Consider the following 20,468-nt stretch of genomic DNA (forward strand, 5'->3'; position numbering starts at 1 on the left):
CTAACTACCTTCCTATAACAGAACAGCGATCCTCTCTTAGGGCAGACCCAAGAAGCATCACCTTAGGATTGCTCTGAAATCTCAAGTCCTTGGGGCTGGAACTCTTAGAGAACTCCTCACCATCCTCACTCATCAACCCAGGAACTAAATCTACCAGATGCTCCTCTGAGAGGTAGTTACCTGGAGAGCAGTCACAGCCAGTGCCTGCCCTCAGCACTGGAAACCCAGACAGTGGCCCAGATTGTCAGAGAATTGCTGGCAGCCACAGATTCTCACCATTGCATTAATATTGTTGAAAAGGCACTACCTGGCTGTGCTTCTGCTGCACATGTGATCAGAGGCAGCTGTAGCTTAGGAACTGGAAGAATAGGGTCAGTGGCTTAGGGAGGACAGTTTGAGAGAAAGTAAAGCAACCATAGGATGATTCAGGGTGATATTTCTCCCAAAGGATGGTATTATTAAGTTATGCAAACAGAATCAAATCAAGAAAGAGACAGTAATGTCAAGTACAAACTGAAGAATCATAGCTATAAAAGTATTATGTGCTAAAATCACCCTTTCCTGCTTTTTCTTTTTGTTGATCAGGATGTCTCCCCATTCAATGTTGTGGCTTGGCATGGGAATTACACCCCCTACAAGTACAACTTGGAGAACTTTATGGTCATCAATTCAGTGGCCTTTGACCATGCAGTAAGTCTGGCCCATGGAGGAACCCTGGGGAGAGGGTACCTTTAGGTTGGAGAGGTCCACAGTAGATACCTGGTGTTCACAGACTCAACTTTTCCAGTGTTGCCTTGGAAGCTTGAGACTTAAGTCATTTGTCATTGTGTTGACAGGAATTTGAATCATCTGCTGCAAGGCTTCAGTGAAGGAGTAAATAACCTACCAGAGGGAGATCCAGACTAGACATTCAACATTCACCCTGCCACACAGCTCAGTTCTCTACAGGGTACTCACAGTAACTTTCCTTCCTGGCTAAGAATACGATTTCTTCCTAGACAATGTATCCCAGTAAGAAAACCAACTGCTAATGTCAGTGATGGAGTATTGATAAAGGAAAATTCCTAAATTTGGAAATTTCTCTGTCCTGCTCATAAATACCAAAGGTCTGCCTGCCCACTTCAGAGCTTCCACTCCTGGCTCTTTTTAGCTGAGATGGGATTGACAGCTCTCTTCTGAAGTTACTCGTAACATTCAGTGCTTGAATTTAAACCAAAGAAATTCTAGAGTATGAACTCGGTCATATTTTTCACTCAATCAGGGACTGCAAATAGGTCCCCAGTCTACAGTGCAGGCTCCCAAGGACCCACTTCCATGATAAAGTGCTAGTTCTGAGATCCTGGGGGAAAGTTCACTTTGCATAATAGATTAACTTAGCCCACAACCTGGAGGGGCAATTAGAGCAGAAGTCAAAGAATCAAAGACAAAACGATTACTCTAAGCCAGTTCAGCTTACCTCTTGGGACTCAAAACTACCTTTCTGAAGAGCAGCAACTCGATAAAATCAAGAGACAAGAAAATGAGGCATCATGCCCAAAGCAGCAAAAAAAGGATCCTGAGACACTGAAAGAGCTTTTTTTGAGCCTCACTGCCTTTTAACAGTTTCAGATCATTTCTCATGACAGATGAAGAAGTATTCATTCTTGCAGCATTAAGGGTTTCTTGGCTTGCATTTACACAGACAGTTTCCTTTGTACTGTGGCTATAGTCATTTTCCCAAAATTCAGACCTGATCTTTCTAACACTACATTAGAAACCTTTGCAGGTTCCCTGTGGTTTAGGATTAAGTCTGAGCTTTGAAGCGTGGTGTCCTATGCTCTTCACCATCTGGCCCTGGACTTATTTCCCAGGACCACCTCTGCCCCTCTCCCTCCTGCTAATGCACTCTGAGCTTTAGCTTTCTTGCTTCTTAACAAAATCTCTGTGCATTTTGACGTCTTTCCTGTTTTCTATGCTTAAAATGCCTTTTTGCCTTTTCTTTCCTTTCCTTCCCTTCCCTTTCTTTTTTCCTACCTTCTTCCTTCCCTCCCTTCCTTATTCCCTCTCTTTTTCTTTCTTTCTGCATTCATTCTTCAGGACCCACCTCAAATATCACCTCCTTTGTGAAGCCTTCCCTGATCTTCTCAGGAAGAGATAAGCACTCTGTAACCCTTTGGCTCTCTATTTACAAAGATAGATCGCTCTTGGCACCTGGCTGTGATTCTTCAGACACTTGTTTCGTTACTCCTTCTGTCCCCATCACACACACTTGCCGCCGCCACCAGTGGTGCTGAAGGGCCAGGAATAGAGTTCAATCATCTTTGAATCCCCAACCCTCACGTGACATCAGAAAGCAGACCTGATCACACTGATTCCCGTTAAATTTGAATCTCAATCTTTCCACCGAAAGAGTCTAACGTTCTTTACAAATCATAGTATTGTCCCCCAACCTAGTCCCTTCTATACTACCACCTCCCAGATGAGTGACGTATTAATATTTTAGGCCTGAGAGTCAAACAAAGGGTAAAAAGCCATGAGGATACCGTCTGGAATCTCAGTGATTGCTCCAAAGAGATGTGCATCCTACATCTATCCCAACACTCAGATATTATTTTATTTCTATTTCCACCTCACTCTGAGCATCCCTTCTGCCAAGAGCTCCCTGCAGCACATGCCAGCTCCAGTCACTCTGACCTGAGGTTGGGAGGCAGGCACTGCCGGTTCTCAGACCCACAGGGTAGTACTTACATGAAATGGGGGCTCAGCAGGGTGAAAAAGCTGCTCAGAATCCCCTTAGCTGCTGTTAATTCCTTTTGCTTCAAGCACAGCAGGAGGGGAAAGTCAGATGAGTGATTACTGCACCTCGATGACAAGCCCAGACTTCATAGCCTGGCCTGCAGTTTGATCAGAAATTACAGTGTCACTTGAAAACCCCTTCAGCATGGGGGATGTGTGTCATTGTTGGTCACCTCCCCCTTCATCGTGTCTTCAGGCTCTCCTTGTCCTTCCTTTCCCAGGACCCATCCATTTTCACGGTATTGACTGCTAAGTCTATACGCCCTGGAGTGGCCATCGCTGATTTTGTCATCTTCCCACCTCGATGGGGGGTTGCTGATAAGACCTTCAGGCCTCCTTATTACCACAGTAAGTCATTTTGCAAGTTACATTTGGGAAAAAAAGAAAGAGAGAGAGACAGCTGAGTGGTCAACATGACCCCTCGGGAACACTGCTAGAGGTATTTCTAGAGGCAGGATGTCCTGCCCTGGCTGCAGTTCAGAATCCTGCCTCCCAAGGCCCAGTGCTGCTCCCTAGACTGTTAGCTTCCTAAACATCACAACTTGTGATGTTTGGCATCAAGTTGGCAGTGGCATGTTGACTCTAAGGAGAAAACCCTGTGTAATGCCTAGAGCCCAGTTCCTCTGGCCCCTAAGAGAGGCATAAAGGCTGGTAAAGCTTGAAGCAAGACATTTCTTTACATTTCAGGTGTAAAGGGAGGAGGATCTGTGGGCTGTTGTTGCTTAGTTAGTTGTTTGGGGAAAGTTCATTATCTAAGTCTGACTCAAGGGCCAATAAAGTGTGCCTTCTCCAATGGTTTTGAAAGGGAAAAGCAGATTGCAGTCCACACCAGGGGATGGATCCTATTCTAGAGCAGTTTCTGCAAAGCAGTTGTTGTCTAGAACAGAACTTATCAAATCTATTATTTTAATTTTATTAATATTATTTTTATTTGGTGAAAAGTGAAAGTGTTAGTTGCTCAGTCATGTCTGACTCTTTGCAACCCTGTGGACTGTAACCAACCAGGCTTTTCTGTCCATGGAATTCTCCAGGCAAGAATACTGGAATGGGTAGCCATTCCGTTCTTCAGGGGATCTTCCTGACCCAGGGATTGAACCCAGGTCTCCTGCATTACAGGCAGATTCTTTACTGGCTGAGCCACCAGGGAAGTTAAAAATTATTGACCCTTTCTTTATGACTCTGTAATAAGTTCTTCAAAAATATTAACACATTTAATTCTCATAACTGTTGTGAGAGATAGGTATCATTATCCTTTTTTTTTTTTTTTTAAAGAAGATGCAACTGAGCTGTGAAGGATCAAGGCCTCACAGCTAGTTAAGTGGTGGAGTCAGTGAAGTACAGGTGAAGTACTGGACATGAAGACAGTCCGATGCCAGAGCAGACAGTCATGGGCATTAATGGATGTCCCCAGCACAGTGCCCAGTGCATGATATGCATCCAATAAATATTTATTTAGCAAGTGAATGCATCACCAAGAATGAATAAAGTTAACTCATGGTGTACTTAATGAAGGTGGCATTTTTAATTGCGCAGTAGCTAGCTATAAATTCAACCTAAATGTCAATGCACAATTCTCCTTTCTGGAGATTGCACTTTTGTACACAGAGTTCTGGAAAGACTCTGAGGTGCATTTCAGCTGTAACATTCTTTAAAAAAAAAAAAAATGCCCCTTTCTTTAGTTAACCTCAGCACTTTCTGTCTCTCTGAGGCTTTTCTCTATATGTGCCCAGGTGCCAGGGCTTTGACTAAAATGAGCATTGTAGGTGTTTGCAGAGGGTGGAGGACAAAGGCCTTCAGAATGGAAGAAGGTTACTTCATGGTCAAATGTCAGCATCGCCTTTTTCAGGTGACATCAGCTGAAAAGGATGCAATTGGTTTAACGCTTCAAAGACACCAGATACTTTGTGAATAGAGATATAACAAATTTTGTCCTTTCTGAGAAATATCACAGCCATCAAAGCCCATCACATGTCCTAACTGTTCTCCTCCTAGAAGTTAGTCCCCTAGAGGACCTGTTGTCAAGGTGAGAGGCTTGGTCTGGATTATAGTCTGACTCTCACATACTAATCCTTGGTACTTCCCTATTTCACATAGTTCTGTATGGAGGGGGCTGTATGTGCCAGAGGTACTGGTTTTCAAATTTTAACATATGTCAGTGTCACCTGGAGAGTTACAATATAGATTCCTTGGACCCACCCTCAGAATACCCAGTGTAGGGCCTGAGAATCTGTAGGTTGTTTTTTTTTTTTTTTTCCTAATTGGAGTATAATTGCTTTCCCATGTTGTGTTAGTTTCTGCTGTACAATGAAGTGAATCAGCTAGATGTATCCATCTATCCTCTCCCTCTTGGACCTCCCTCCATGACAATTTGCATTTGTAACAAATTCCTGAGTGATGTTAATGCAGCTGTTCCAGGAACCACACTTTGAGAGCATTCAATTCAGTTCAGTTCAGTCGCTCAGTCGTGTCCGACTCTTTGCGACCCCATGAATCACAGCATGCCAGGCCTCCCTGTCCATCACCAACTCCCGGAGTTCACTCAGACTCACGTCCATCGAGTTGGTGATGCCATCCAGCCATCTCATCCTCTGTCGTCCCCTTCTCCTCCTGCTCCCAATCCCTCCCAGCATCAGAGTCTTTTCCAATGAGTCAACTCTTCGCATGAGGTGGCCAAAGTTTTGGAGTTTCAGCTTCAGCATCTGTCCTTCCAGTGAATATTCAGGACTGATCTCCTTTAGAATGGACTGGTTGGATCTCCTTGCAGTCCAAGAGACTCTCAAGAGTCTTCTCCAACACCACAGTTCAAAAGCATCAATTCTTCGGCTCTCAGCTTTCTTCACAGTCCAACTCTCACATCCATACATGACCACTGGAAAAACCATAGCCTTGACTAGACGGACCTTTGTTGGCAAAGTAATGTCTCTGCTTTTGAATATGCTATCTAGGTTGGTCATAACTTTCCTTCCAAGGAGTAAGCGTCTTTTAATTTCATGGCTGCAGTCACCATCTGCAGTGATTTTGGAGCCCCCAAAAATAAAGTCTGACACTTGAGAGTATAAGGGGATATAAAAATCACTTATTAGTAGAATGCTTTTTAAAAAAATTCTCACTATCACAGAGTTGAATTAGTTGGTGTTGAGGTGGAACCTCAGAATCTGCATTTTGAACTAGGGAGTCAGGGGTTCTGATGCCGGAGCTCTACAGACCACGCGCTGAGATATGCACGTGGCCTGGGGCTTGTCTTCCCCATCCAGGTTCCCTACTCTGCTACAGCACTCAACCCACTGAGTGACTTCAGTTTGTAATTCAGGCTTCCTGAAACAAGTGACCTCATGAAATACCTCTTATAACTTCTCTTTTATAAAGAACTCTGAAATAAATTTGGCTCGGGAGATACAGATCTCAGAAAGGCTTGATTGCCCTGAGTTAGTTGGAAAAGCCACAGAACCCTGAGTTAGAAATTATTTTTTACCAGAGACATTAAAAATAATGCTTTAGCAATAATCAAAATCTTTGCTACTTTGATGTGACTTTACAGAAGTGGAGAATGATTTCTGTAGAAATATTGCCTCTAGTCATCTTAATGCACCTTAGTCAACTGGATTCAGCATTAATCAAAAAGGCAAGGTCTACCTTCCCACTGTCCTTTGAAATATAGAAAATGATATAGAAATGTCATCACCAACTCACTGCTACCTAAATTCATATTCAGATCAAAGCTGAATTCAGTCTTGCTCTCTTCTTAAAATTAAGCCTTGAAGGTGACCCTGAGGACACATACTAGATGGAGGAGTACGCCAGAATATTTAAGTCATGAGCAGAACTGCTTTTAAAATGTAGACTATATGCTTACAGTTACTTTTCCCCCTCTATTTCTGCTTCATGGAGAAACAAATAGTGCCATAATCTGGGTCTTGCATTTTCTGCAGAGGCCTGCAGCAACATTTTGGGTTCTGGACAAAATGGGTATGACTGTTTGGGCAGCTCCACAAAGAAGAGATGGGGACAACAGAGGATGAGATGGTTGGATGGCATCACCGACTCGATGGACATGAGTTTGAGCAAGCTCCAGGAGTTGGTGATAGACAGGGAAGCCTGGCGTGCTGCAGTCCATGGGGTCGCAAAGAGTCGGACATGACTGAGCGACTGAACTGACTGACAAGTATTTTGGCACTTGGCTATATTCACACGTAGGAAAGAAGAGTGGAGTATTTATCATGTCAAATGTTTAGCTTTGCAAGGTTTGCCAGTGCCATCCATATCTCTCTACTCTGTCTATGATTTGCAGTGTCAGCACTCTCACAGGACTGACTATGATTATGAGGAACATTAAAGAGGCTGCTTCTTACTCATTTCTATCACAGTGCTTAGCACAGTGTCCATATATGCTGGTTAGATGGATAGGCAGATGAATAGGGAGGGGAATGGACAGATGGATGGATGGATGTATAGATGGGTAGATGTTTTCAAGGTGTTGTATTTCTTGAATTCTTGCTCTAAATAAAAAGCTTTGTTTAAACAAAAATGTGAGATAGAAAGAGTGGGAACATGGTGATTTTTGTCAAATTTTGTTGATTCCAGGAGGCACAACTAGGACCAAAATACTCAACTTACATGAAAGCAAATTTCCAATTGACTTGGGAGAACTTTCTAATACCCTGAGTCTTCAGTAATATGATAGGTTCCTTTGTTGAATAGAGCACTTCAATTCACAGGAGGCATACAGGTAATTTGTCAGGAAGGATATACAGGTTATTTCTGTATTGAGTAGAAGTAGGGAACCCCTTGGGCTTCCCTGGTGGCTCAGATGGTAAAGAATCTGGCTGCAATGCAGGAGACCTGAGTTTGATCCCTGGGTTGGGAAGATCCCCTGGAGAAGGGAATGGCTACTCACTCCAGTATTCTTGCCTGGAGAATTCCATGGACAGAGGAGCCTGGCAGGCTACAGTCCATGCGGTCACAAAGGGTTGAATATGAATGAGCGACTAACACTTTCACTTTTTTTTCAGGGATCCTTTGCAGTATTAAGATTTTCAGGTTCTATGAAGAGAATGTCAATGGAAAAAGAATTAATCTAAGGAAGCATTTTGGAAAATGAAAGAATAAGATGATGTTATATTCAGATACAGAAGATATTTGTTAGAATATATAATATTTATGGATTAGATGTATAGATAATAAGATTTTTTTCACACAAATTATTATTTGATAATGGACTCCAGGTCCAGGGTTCTTTCCTTATATCACATTTCCATCAACACATACACACACACACACACACCCAGCTTTAATTTTCTAATTTGTAACCAGAAATATGGTGATGCCCTGTACTACTGTGAGGCTATTTGGGAAGGAATTCAGATCTGGGAAAGTGGATAATTTTTATATGGGGCTTGTAAGCCTAGATGATGGAGTACATTCACTCTTTATCACGATTTGCATGTTAGTTATTATTAATATTCTTGTTTGGGCCCTACTTTTCTTTAGATCTAGCATAATTTCGTTCAGGCAGTGGAACCTAAGACCTCTGTTAATCTACATAGCCATGGAGTAGAGCTTTGCATACCAAGAATTCCACGCTAATGAATGTTTTGTGGTTGTTTTCCTGTCTATCTATGTTCTTTATTATTTCTATGAAATTTTATGATTCTCCTCTCTTCTTGACATTCTGTGGAAATAATGTTTGAGAAGTCTAGGTGTTTCGGGTCCTTGCCTTGGATAATAAAAATACTGTTTCAATCTTCCCAGGGAACTGCATGAGTGAATTCATGGGACTCATCAAAGGTCACTATGAGGCAAAGCAAGGTGGATTCCTGCCAGGGGGAGGCAGCCTGCACAGCCCAATGACTCCCCATGGGCCTGATGCCAACTGCTTTGAGAAGGCCAGCAAAGCCAAGCTGGCACCTGAGAGGATTGCTGATGGCACCATGGTAAGCAAGTTAGATATGAGGCTCTGCTGGCCTCTGGGATCCCCAACCTTGTTGTGAGGAATGGCTATTTTTTATTTCTCCAAAGTTACAGAGAAGTCTGGAGAGGAGAGTGTCTGTCTGTATGTTCCCACCTGTGTATGCACACACCCTTTTGTGTATACTAGATGCCTGGTGTGTTAGGGTAAAAAGAGCTTTGTACTTGGAGTCAGGTCTAGGTTTGAATTCTAGCTCTTGTTTCCTGTGTGACCTTGAGGAATTTACGTAACTTCCCTGTGATTCGTTTTCTCCATCTGTAGAAAAGGTAGGGCATCCAGTGCAGCTGGTGTGATTTAACCCTGCTGACTGCGCTACACTGTTCAGACAAAAGGGGGACATTATTAATACTGTGTCAGGAGTCTTCCCTTATCTGTATGCGGCCCTGTATATATATATTATATACATATATATATATGTTCTGTCTCCAAGTTATCTCCTGCTTTTTGAAGTCATCCTCCAGGACCACAGCAGCAGGGTGTGCAGGATGTCACTTATAGCTGGTTTCTCAAGCCCAGGAGGGTCAGGAAGCCTTTGCCTGACTATAGTCAGGGCTTGTGAGCAGCAGTTCTCTCATTTTCTTTTGCTCTCCTTTGTAAAGGGATGAAACTGATGGGATTTAAAAGCTATTTTGTATTCCTCCTGTGTCACGCTGTAAACATTGAAACTGAACACAGTTGCAGTTGGCTGCGGTACTTGATTTCATTTTATTTTTGCATTCTTGGAGATAGAGTTTATGAACCACAAGGAGTAATTTTATGCGACATCATATGCAAACTTGCTTTACATTTTTAAACCAATGCCTTCAATGTTACCTGACTTTAAAATCAATAGCACAGACTGGCCTGACTCCATGCCCAGCTTGCAAACTACCTAAGCAGAGAGCTTATCTGCCCCTCTACCCAATGCAATGCAGATTGCTTTCAGTCCCAACTCAGGGACCAGAGTCCATGAAGCTTATCTTCAGGGGCAGGGTGTGAGTCCCATCTGCCAGACCTCAGCTCCGTTTCCCCTTGCAAGGGCGTCTGCAGTTTCTGTAGAACGCTTTGATCTGTGCAAGAGCTCTATGAGATACATCATCTTAAGCTACTACCTCCGAAAGTTCCTGGGGGTACACAGGCTATCCCATAGTCACCACTTAGCAACCTTGATTGCCCAACCTGGCTTTGGATAATGTTATCAGGGAGCAGTGTTCTGCAACAGTGAAGCACAGGACAGGGCTGTTTTTATGAGGAACAAGACTTTGGGTCTCCCTCCCCATTTCCCATTATGTAATTTGGATCCAGGCTCATCCATATGCCTTATCCTTATACTACTTTGGAATAAATTAACTTCATAATATTGCCTTCATAGCTCAGCTGGGATGGGGCTTTGTTAGTCCAGTTAGACAGGAAGTCTCCTAAGAAGCCGTTAGCAAAGAGACAACAATAATTATGTCCATAATAATGATCTTTATATCTGAATAGTGCTTTATAACATGCCCAACACCTCACATCAAGCTTGTCATGTGAAGTCAAGCAGGGTCCATCATCTGTATCATTTTAGACAAAAAGAAGTTAATACATATTAGAATGTATGCCAGACATTAACAGGGGTTCTCTGAGTTGTGGCACAAAGAGAATTTTTATCTTCCTTTTGTCCATCTATATTTTTAGAATTTCCAACAATATGAGTACATAAGAATTACAGGTTTTTGTTTTTTTTTAAGCCATAATTGGTCAGAAAATCAGCAGTAGGTGAAGCTGGAATGTCAAGGATGCACAGGGCACTTGCATATTCTTTCTGTTGCAGACAAAACCTGCCTGAACATAGAAGGACACCCACCATTCAGAACCTTCTTGGACAGGGCTTTTAAAAGTGCGACAGCCATTCCCGCTCCCTTCTTCCTGCCTCCTCAGTCACTCTTTTCCTTCTTTTCCCTTCCCTAGCCTATTTTTTTTCAGAGTCCTACAAAAGAAAGGCTCAAATCCCAAATCTGCAACTTCTCATTACTACCACCTTAGACAGTCACTTCCCAGCTCTGAACCCCAGTTTCCTCATCTGTTAAATGGGAATTATGTTCTCCCTCACATGGACATAGCCACCGTAATGGCCCCTGAAAAGAATAATCCCAGGACTCTCCCACCTCTGCCCTTGGATCTAGCAAATTTAGCTCCATGGTGCTACAAGAACAATGTGATGCTTATGTGCCCAACTCCAGTTTAGTAAGAATAAAACTTGAGTGTCAGAGAAGCTGAGGGTTTCACACAAGCTATTACCCACTTGTAAATAGTAGGACCAGAGTCAGAACCCAAGGCTTGAGTATTTTCTCTTTACCATGCAAGCACATGTGATTTATTACTCAAAGAGTCTACCTACCCATATCTTCTCTCTTCACATCTAATAAAATGTGTTTTATTAGCCGCCTCACTTCCTCTTTCTTGTCTCCATCCGCATTCCCTACAGGCATTTATGTTTGAGTCTTCTCTAAATATCGCCGTCACCAAGTGGGGGCTGAAGACCTCTAACTGTCTGGATGAGAACTACTACAAATGCTGGGAACCTCTCAAGAGCCGCTTCACCCCCAATTCCAGGAACCCTGCAGAAACTAACTGATATCGGAGCATGATGCCATAGTTGAGAATGGATTTGTGTGATTTCCTTCAGAATCTCATGCCCTTTGGTGGTATTCGGGGAGGGGGTTGGTTAAAATGGGAACTCAGTTTCTCATAGTCAAGGAACTTAAACATTTTTGGAAATGTATTAAGTTCTGTCAGCTTAATTACTCAATAAATACTTGCTGGTGTTCTGTGAAATTGACAATTGATAATAATCAGGCATTGACGAGGCAGACCCGGGGTGATGGGGAATGGGAGTCCACGCATTGGACCAAGTGATTAGGTTCTCCTGGAGTGAGAGGACAGGCAAAAGAACAGAAAGGAATGGGAAGTGGTATTTGTCACTACTTTGTAGTTTGGACACATTTCCCTCACTTTGTTGCCATAGTAGCAGTTTTGATATCCTACCAAATTTTTATTTAACACTGCGAAATGAGAGTCAGCTATGTATCAGGGCCTAAGAACTAGGGTTGCCAGATAAAATAAGATATCCAGTTAAATGTGAATTTCAGATAAATCACGAATAATTTTTAGTATACATCCTGTGCATTACTTGGATATACCTATACTAAAAATTATTTGTAGTTTATCTGAAATTCGAGTTTAACTGATATGCCTCTTTTTTTTTTTGCCTCACTGCACAGCATGGGATCTCAGTTCCCTGACCAGGGATCGAACCCTTGCCTCCTGCACTAGAAAGACAGAGTCTTAACCACTGGACCCCTAAGGAAGTCCCACACCTGTGTTTTTATTTACTAAATTTGTCAATCCTATGAGGATATGGAGGTCAAGAGATAAGCATGGTCATTGCCTTTACAGAGATTATAGACAGGGAGACAAAATACACAAACAAAATAATTGCGAACTGAGAAACATGCAAAGAAGAAAACAAATAGGAACTGAGATGGGAATGACGGGTGGGATGGGGACATCTTTCTTTAGGTCTTTGATGAAGTGACATTTAGCCAGACCTAAAGGATAGGACACCTAGGGCTTCCCTGGTGGCTCAGACAGTAAAGAATCCACCTGCAATGTGGGATACCTGGGTTTGATCCCTGGGTCAGGAAGATCCCCTGGAGAAGGGAATGGCTACCCACTTCAGTATTCTTCCCTGGAGAATCCCATGTTGCAAAGAGTCGGACAGGACTTAGCAACTAAGCATGACATACAGGTGCTTTGGGAACTGGGAAAGGATAGGAAGGAGCAAGTCATAGGAAAAGTAGGGTTGCTCTGGGGTGGGGTGGGGAAAAGGAGCATTCCAAGAAGAAGCCTTGTGAATTTAAGGAACTAAAAGGAGAGTGAGTGTGGGGAGCCCAGGACCAGGCCATTGCAATAGTCCGGGCAAAAGACACCATTGTCCTGGACTAACGAAGTGGCGGCAGGGACCTAGTGGATAAATCCGTGAAAGCTTTGGACTAGACCTGAAAGAACTCGTTAGTGGACTGGATGTAAGGGGTGTGGGAAAGAGGAGTTGCAGATGGGGTGGGACTACTGTGGGTTTCTGGCAGTGGCATTTCTTGGTCTCAAATAGTGAGCTATCTTAGTAGCTGATGTGCCTTCCCAATGTTCCATACCATATTAAGACATCTTTATTAAAAATTAAACATTGTAAACTAGTAAGACAGTTAATATTTTTAAATAAAATTTTTTAAAATTTTTATTTATTTGCCCAGCATATGGGATCTTAGTTCTCTGGCCAGAGATTGAACCCATACCCCCTGCATTGGAAGTGTGAAGTCTTAACCACTGGACCACCAGGGAAGTCCCCAGATAAATTTCTAAATTGACCACTACAGCAGGTTGCCAGTGACTCACCTAGACCCCATCAATGATCACCATCTTGTGTTGGCCAGCTGCTTCCAGTTGCCAGCAACACACTCACAATATTGCCTGAGGCCCAAAGCAGAACAAAAGTTCTGAGGAGTGAATGGCCCTGGACACAGTCCTCAACCACCAGAGTGGAAATTAGTGGATAAATTCGCTAGTTCTCTTGTTCCATACCTCTGAGGCTTGTGTTCAGCTGGGGTTCCTGGCAACTTTCAGAATGATTAAGCTTCACTGCCCAAAGTGGCAACTTCTGAAAACATATCCATTAGTAGCTTCCTTCCCTCTTATCTACCCACTCCCCTGTAGTGCTTGCTGGAATCTTCTCTCAAATAACCCCAAACCAGACAACCACTAAATGTTCCCAAATTCCAGCATTTATATAATGAGCTCACTCTAGCAGTGGCTCAGCAATAAATAAAGTGAAAGTGAAAGTGAGGTCGCTCAGTTGTATCCGACTCTTTGCGACCCCATGGACTGTAGCCTACCATGCTCCTCCGGCCATGGGATTTTCCAGGCAAGAGTACTGGAGTAGGTTGCCATTTCCTTCTCCAGGGGATCAAACCTGGGTCTTCCTCATTGCAAGAAGACGCTTTACCATCTGAGCCACCAGGGAAGTCCTCAGGAGTAAATAATCCGCCTGCAATGCAGGAGATGAAGGAGACTTGGATTAGATCCCTGAATTGGGAAGATCCCCTGGAGAAGGAAATGGCAACCCATTCAGTGTTCTTGCCTGAAGAATTCCACCGACAGAGGAGCCTGGCAGGATACAGTCATGGGATCACAAGTCAGACACGACTTAGCAACCCAACAACAACCCTCCTCTTATACACAAACCTAGAATCTCACTGATTTTGGTTCACTCTGTTATCAGTGTGCTGGCAAAACCTTCCTAGAGCAAAAGAAACATTCTGGGTTTACATCCATTTAGCATCCAAGCCCGTGTACTTTATCTCCCTGTTGCTGGCAGCAACTTGTCAGCAGGAGACAATATTTCACCCAGGCCAGGCTGTTCACGCTAATTAAAAAAAAGATATAGCTTCCTTCTGTTGTGCTTCAGATCAGCTAGAAAGATCTGTATCATTTCCTTAATTCTCTACTCTTAAAGATACGTTTCTCTATTATTCTCCCAAGAAATAAGCCATCTGTTTGCTTAGAAATTTAAAACTCTTTTTAAAAAGAAAAAAAAAAAGGCACCCTGATTAGGTTTCCTCCAATGACTGGAGTTTTCTGCTAGGTATCCTTGACATCTTTATATATTTTCCTGTTAGAATGCCACAGAAGTCTCCCCGCCCCCCCGCTTTTTTTTTTTCTTTTTGGGAGACTTCTCACAGCCCTGGCTATTGGCAGTGGCTCTAGACAATGGTTCACAATAAGGGTGATTTTGTATCCCTCACCCAAGACATCTGTCAAAGCCTAGAGACATTTTTTGTTGTCACAACAGGGGAGGGTGTTATTGGCATCTGTTAGGTAAAGGTTAGAGAAGTTGGCAAACCTTCTACAATGCACAGGACAGAGAATTATCTGGTACTGAATGTCAGTAGTGTCAAGGATGAAAAGCCTTCCGGTGGTTTTCATCTTTGCCTGTACACTGGAGCTCCTGGTAGCTTCAGAGACTCCAGGTGCCCAGGGTGTATCTCAGATCAATTAAATTAGAAATGCTGGAGGTGGAATCCAAATGAGAATTTTCTTGAAATCCCTCAGGTAATTCCAATGCGCTGGCAAGGCAGAGGGCCACTGTTCTATTAATAAAAACTACCTTAAAATCAGTATCCAAAACATTCTGTTTGCAATCTTTGAATTCTGGTCCAAATCTGGGCCTCTTGGGTCTACAGAAAGGAGGTGAGAAAAGCTCCCAATGCTTCAGTAAACATACATTGAAATGGGATAGGATTGGGTGTGTAACGAGCAACTACCCAGGAGGAGAAGCCACTATCAGGCAGTGGTGGCAAGGGCCACCGCCTGCCTCCAGAAAGCACACCCTTTGTTGACCAGATAGGGCACAGAGAGAGATGGAGGAGGAGAGGGAAGGTAGGAAACCTAAGGCCTAGATGTAAACTGTAAGTTAAAAATTAATGTGCAGTTTCTGTGTTGTAATTTTCTAGAGTGATGCAAGAGTTATCACTTCTGAGTTGGAAGGAAGTTCTGCCCTTCCAGAAAGATATTTTACTGCTAAAATGGAAAAAAAGAAAAAGGCTTGAGAGCTGACATTTAAATTTCTTTGTTACATTTAGTAAACAGCTAGGCTTCAATTTGATAGAATCAACTTTATATAACTGTGTGACAATCTGAAGTATATCTAAAATTTATCCTTTTGTGAGTCAGTGTGGTACCTAATTAAGAGGGCAGATGCTGAAACCAGACTGCCTGGATTCAAATCCAGGCACAACCACTTGTTAGCTATGTGATCCTGAATGAGTTATTAACCTTTCTGAGCTTCTGTTTCCTCAGCTGTAAAATGTGGATAAAGATAATACTTACTTCATGAGGAATTCTGACTCTGGAATCCAGATGGTACTTCTGGCTGAATGAGCAAGTGACTTAACCTGTGCCTCACTTTCCTCCTCTGAAACAAGGAAATGATTTCTGTCACAAGAATTTGGTGGGGGTTTAAATGAGACCATGGGCTTCCCTGGGGGCTCAGTAGTAAAGAATCTGCCTGCCAATGCAGGAGTTGAGAGTTCTATCCCTGGGTCAGTAAGATCCCCTGGAGAAGGAAATGGCAACCCACTCCAGAAATCTTGCCTGGGAAATACCATGTATAGAGAAGCCTGGTGGGCTACAGTCCATGGGGTCTCAGAAGAACTGGACACGACTCTGACTAAAACAACACAAAATGAGACCGTGCGTTGAAAGCACTCACACTGCTTTTGGCCTCTAGTGAACACGGGCAGATCTAGATATTATTGTTGTTATTGTTGCTATTGTGATTCAGTGAATACTTATTAGTTTCTGCCTCAGAGAGGCTATTGTGGGGCCTACTATAGGATATACTGGAAAGAGTAAGCCAAGGTCCTTGTCCGTAAATAACTAGCTTTTAGCTGAGGAGGAAGGCATGCACTCTTCTAATGCAATAAGTAACAGAAGCCCAAAGTGCAGAAAATTTAGAAGTACATATTGCCTTTTTCCATAATCTTTTAGGTCTGAAGAAAACCATATTGAGTTTCAATTTAAGATCTCAACAGTGCATATTAATAGCTCAATTAAAGTGAAAGCTAAGACAGAATCTAAAGTGTCTTTGATATAAGTAGTTCGCCTATGACTAACTATAGAGCTTTTCCTGGAGGAGTCTTGCCTAACCATGTGGGCCTTTGGACTGTAATTAGCCTACTCTAGGTTTTTTTAAAATCTAAAATTATATCAGAAGCTTTGACACAACCCACTATAGCACTATAACAGTGATACCTCACAAAATAACCAAGTGTGTGCAATTCTAAATTCTATATAGTCGCTGGAAGAGAAATTTAGCAAATGGGGCAGTTTTGCTCATTCATGAGCATTTAGTGTCCTTATTTTGGATTTTATAAATAAAATTAAAATCTGAACAATTATATTTTATAATAAATAAAAGGACATGGTATCAATTAAGAGTGCATTCAATTGTAAATGAAAATCTAACATTAGTTTAACAACTAAGACTTTATCTCATAAAAGAAGTCTGGGGTTGGCAGGTCAGGACAAGGACAATCATAACACGAAGTTAGCTGGGAGCCAAGTTCATTCTGGTTTTCTGCTCTGCTATTCCTGAATATTTCATTTCATCCCCAAAGAAAGGCAATGCCAAAGAATGTTCAAACTATAGCACAATTGCACTCATCTTACACGCTAGCAAAGTAATGCTCAAAATTCTCCAAGCCAGGCTTCAACAGTATGTGAACCGCGAAGTTCCAGATGTTCAAGCTGGATTTAGAAAAGGCAGATGAACCAGAGATCAAATTGCCAACATCCACCAGATCATCGAGAAGGCAAGAGAGTTCCAGAAAAAACATCTACTTCTGTTTTATTGACTATGTTAAGACTTTGACTGTGTGGATCACAACAAACTGTGGAAAACTCTTAAAGAGATGGGATTACCAGACCACCTTACCTGCCTCCCGAGATATCTGTATGCAGGTCAAGAAGCAACAGTTAGAACTGGACATGGAAAAACAGGCTGGTTCCAAATCGAACAGTGGTGCTGGAGAAGACTCCTGAGAGTCCCTTGGACTGCAAGGAGATCAAACCAGTCAATCCTAAAGGAAATAAGTCCTGCATATTTATTGGAAGGACTGATGCTGAAGCTCGAATACTTTGGCCACCTGATGCAAAGAACTGGGTCATTGGAAAAGACCCTGATGCTGGGAAAGATTGAAGGCAGGAAGAGAAGGAAACAACAGAGGATGAGATGGTTGGAAGGCATCACCAACTCAATGGACATGAGGCAACAAGCTCCAGGAGCTGGTGATGGAGAGGGACGCCTGGTGTGCTGCAGTCCATGGGGTCACACAGAGTCGGACACAACTGAGAGATTGAACTGAACTAAACTGAACTGATTCTTGGATATGTCTTATCTTCACCTCACTTCCATGTTCTAGGTCAGAGGAAGGGAGGAAAGCAAAAGGGTAAAGGAACAGAAGGATTTCTCTTTGGGAAATGTCTTTTATTGAGGAAAGAAAGCCCTCCCTAGTAGATTTCTCTTAGGTTCAGAACTGGGTTACACATCTACCTTAGACCAATCCAGGTTCATTCCCTGGAGTGGGATCATGCCCACTTTCTCTGAGAACCAGCCTCGTAAATAAACCAGGGTTCTATTAGAAGAAAAGGAAGGAGAGTGAGTGTTGACAAGTAAGAGCTGATGCCTGCCATGGATACCTTTTTATGGGAATTCAGCAAGAATAACATGAGAGGTATTGGTTTTGAATCAGATACTTTCATGTTCAAGCTCCAAGAAGAGATAAATCTTCTAATACTTGCTTTACACAGAAAATGCTCCAAATATCTGCCTGATTTCTCTCCAAATACATCCTTATTAAAGGTACAGAGATTTCCCAATACCCTCTACCTTCAGTTATGCATAGCCCACCCCATTATCAACATTCTCCACCAGAGTGGTATGGTTGTTATAACTGATGAACCTACATTGACACACCATCACCAAAAGCCCATAGTTTACTTTAGGGTTTACTCTTGGCATTGTACAGTCTGTGGGTTTGAACAACGCATAATGACATATATCCATCTTTATAGTGTCCTACAGAGTAGTTTCACTGCCTTAAATGCTTTGCCTATTCTTCCTTCCCTTAGTTGCTTCCAGATTATGACCATTACGAATTAAGCGTCTATAAACATCCATATGCAGGTTTCTGAGTAGGCCTAAGTTTTCAACTCTTTGTGCTAATGACAAGGAGTATGGTTGCTGGATCACATGGTAAAAGTATGTTTAATTTTGTAGGAAACTAACAAACTGATGAACTGCGGAAGTGACTCTATCATTTCGCATTCCCATCAGTAATGAACAACAGTTTTTTAAGCAGGGTTCTTGAAGAATTGGACAAGTTGTTGTTCCTATCCAAACCTTTCCTATAGAGTTAGGCTGTGAGACTAGCAGATCTTTAACAGTCCTTCCAGCTCTAACATTCTACCTGTTTATGTACTAGAAACCCTAAGAAAGTGCACATGAAGGTCCCTGCTCTTGAAGGCACCATCTATTAATCCCTCCAGGTTGGACTGGGTGTCCTTGCTCAGTATTGGGCTTCTCATAACATCTATCTTTATCCCTTTCAAACAATGGTTAAAAATTGCCCTCTGAAGTCAGGTTGCCCAGATTTCAGTTCTATCTTAGTCCTTATTAGCTAAAGGACTTGAGTAGATTGTTTAACCTCTCAAAATCTCATGATGATGAGATTTAAGGTATTGTTTTAGTAATTATTTTTAAGGTATGTTGGGAGATATGTAAAGCCCTTACTTTATCTTAGTGCCTGGAACACAAGTAAAAGTTTAATATTGGCTGCTATAATTGTTCTCCATGGTGAGTTCCTCCAAGAAGAAGCTGTATCTTTATACTAGTATCCTCAGTGCTTAGTAAATGACTGCGGCTCAGTAAGTATTGATATATGATCAATGCAGAGGGGACTTGATGGTGAGTGTCCTACTAGAATTTAACAGGACACAGGCTCCTCCATCCATACCTCCAGGAAACCAACCATCTCTAGAACCTGAAGACCAACAGCAGCTCCTTCTCCTTGTGTTCTGGCATTTGTCTCTCCTCCTAAAGTCCCTGATGGGACCAAGCTGCTTCTGGACCACCCCTGCGGAGCATGATTTTGGAGCAGAAGCTGCCCATACAGCTTCTAGACATGGCACTGAGGTTACTGAAACATTCCATCTCCATCTACCTTCATCCAAGCTACTCTGTATAAAATACCACTCTTTGATACTGTCTCCAAGGCAATGGCACCCCACTCCAATAGTCTTGCCTGGAAAATCCCATGGATGGAGGAGCCTGGTGGGCTACAGTCCATGGGGTCGCTAAGAGTCGGACACGACTGAGCGACTTCACTTTCACTTTTCACTTTCATGCATTGGAAAAGGAAATGGCAACCCACTCCAGTGTTCTTGCCTGGAGAATCCCAGGGACAGGGGAGCCTGGTGAGCTGCCATCTATGGGGTCGCACAGAGTCGGACACGACTGAAGTGACTTAGTAGCAGCAGCAGCCACCTCACATAAAGAATAAAACCCTCTTTAGAAAACTTTGATTCATGTGAAACATATAAGTAGAAAAAAGTGTTTAACGGTGCAAATGTAGTTTCATAAGAAGTCCCATCTCCCACCTTTTCCTCCTACCCACAATTGTCTATCAGATTGCAGTCCTTGAGTCCCTCCTGTGTTGATTTCTGGAGCAGCCTTAGCCAAGTTGCCTCTTCCCCTACCCCTAAGATTTTTCCAGAGCCTAATTATTAAATAAGAGGAATGATTTAAATGTGATTGGTGGTAAAGAAATTGACCTTACAATGAGAAGGTGATAACTCCTTGTGATTTTAGGAGAAATAGATTTGAACTCTTGTGCAAGTTTGCTCAAGAAATCTCATGTTGCACCAGCCATCTGTCTCCAGGGGTATCCAGAGATCAAACGTCAGACTTTCAGCTTGACTTTAATCTCATAAATCCTGAAACCTGGCCATAAGATCGCTGAGTCTTCTAGGGATGATGGTGTCCAGGTGAATGAAACTGCTCGGTGTCCCTCCAGGCCACAGTGGGTATCAGCAGAAGGGGTCATCTCTAGCTCAGCTAGAGAAATGGCAGTAAACAAGGCAGCCAAAGAGGGAATTG

At 42.6% G+C, this 20,468-nt stretch overlaps 1 protein-coding gene across 1 annotated transcript in view; it reads left to right on the forward strand.

Annotated features, from left to right (window-relative positions):
• The window catches only part of HGD (homogentisate 1,2-dioxygenase), a 42,660-nt gene extending 31,127 nt beyond the window's left edge, over positions 1–11,533 (forward strand). Inside the window, exons 11-14 of the mRNA XM_086404133.1 lie at positions 586–690; positions 2,997–3,123; positions 8,524–8,705; positions 11,184–11,533. Of these exons, the coding sequence (XP_086260259.1) occupies positions 586–690; positions 2,997–3,123; positions 8,524–8,705; positions 11,184–11,333 (564 nt within the window). The 3' untranslated portion in view covers positions 11,334–11,533. The remainder of the gene's footprint in view (positions 1–585; positions 691–2,996; positions 3,124–8,523; positions 8,706–11,183) is intronic.
• The last annotated feature ends 8,935 nt before the right edge of the window (positions 11,534–20,468 follow it).

This window comes from Bos grunniens, chromosome 1 (assembly GCF_055505025.1).
Source record: "Bos grunniens cultivar Pamir isolate PY7600 chromosome 1, Bosgru_T2T1.0, whole genome shotgun sequence".
NCBI lineage: Eukaryota > Metazoa > Chordata > Mammalia > Artiodactyla > Bovidae > Bos > Bos grunniens.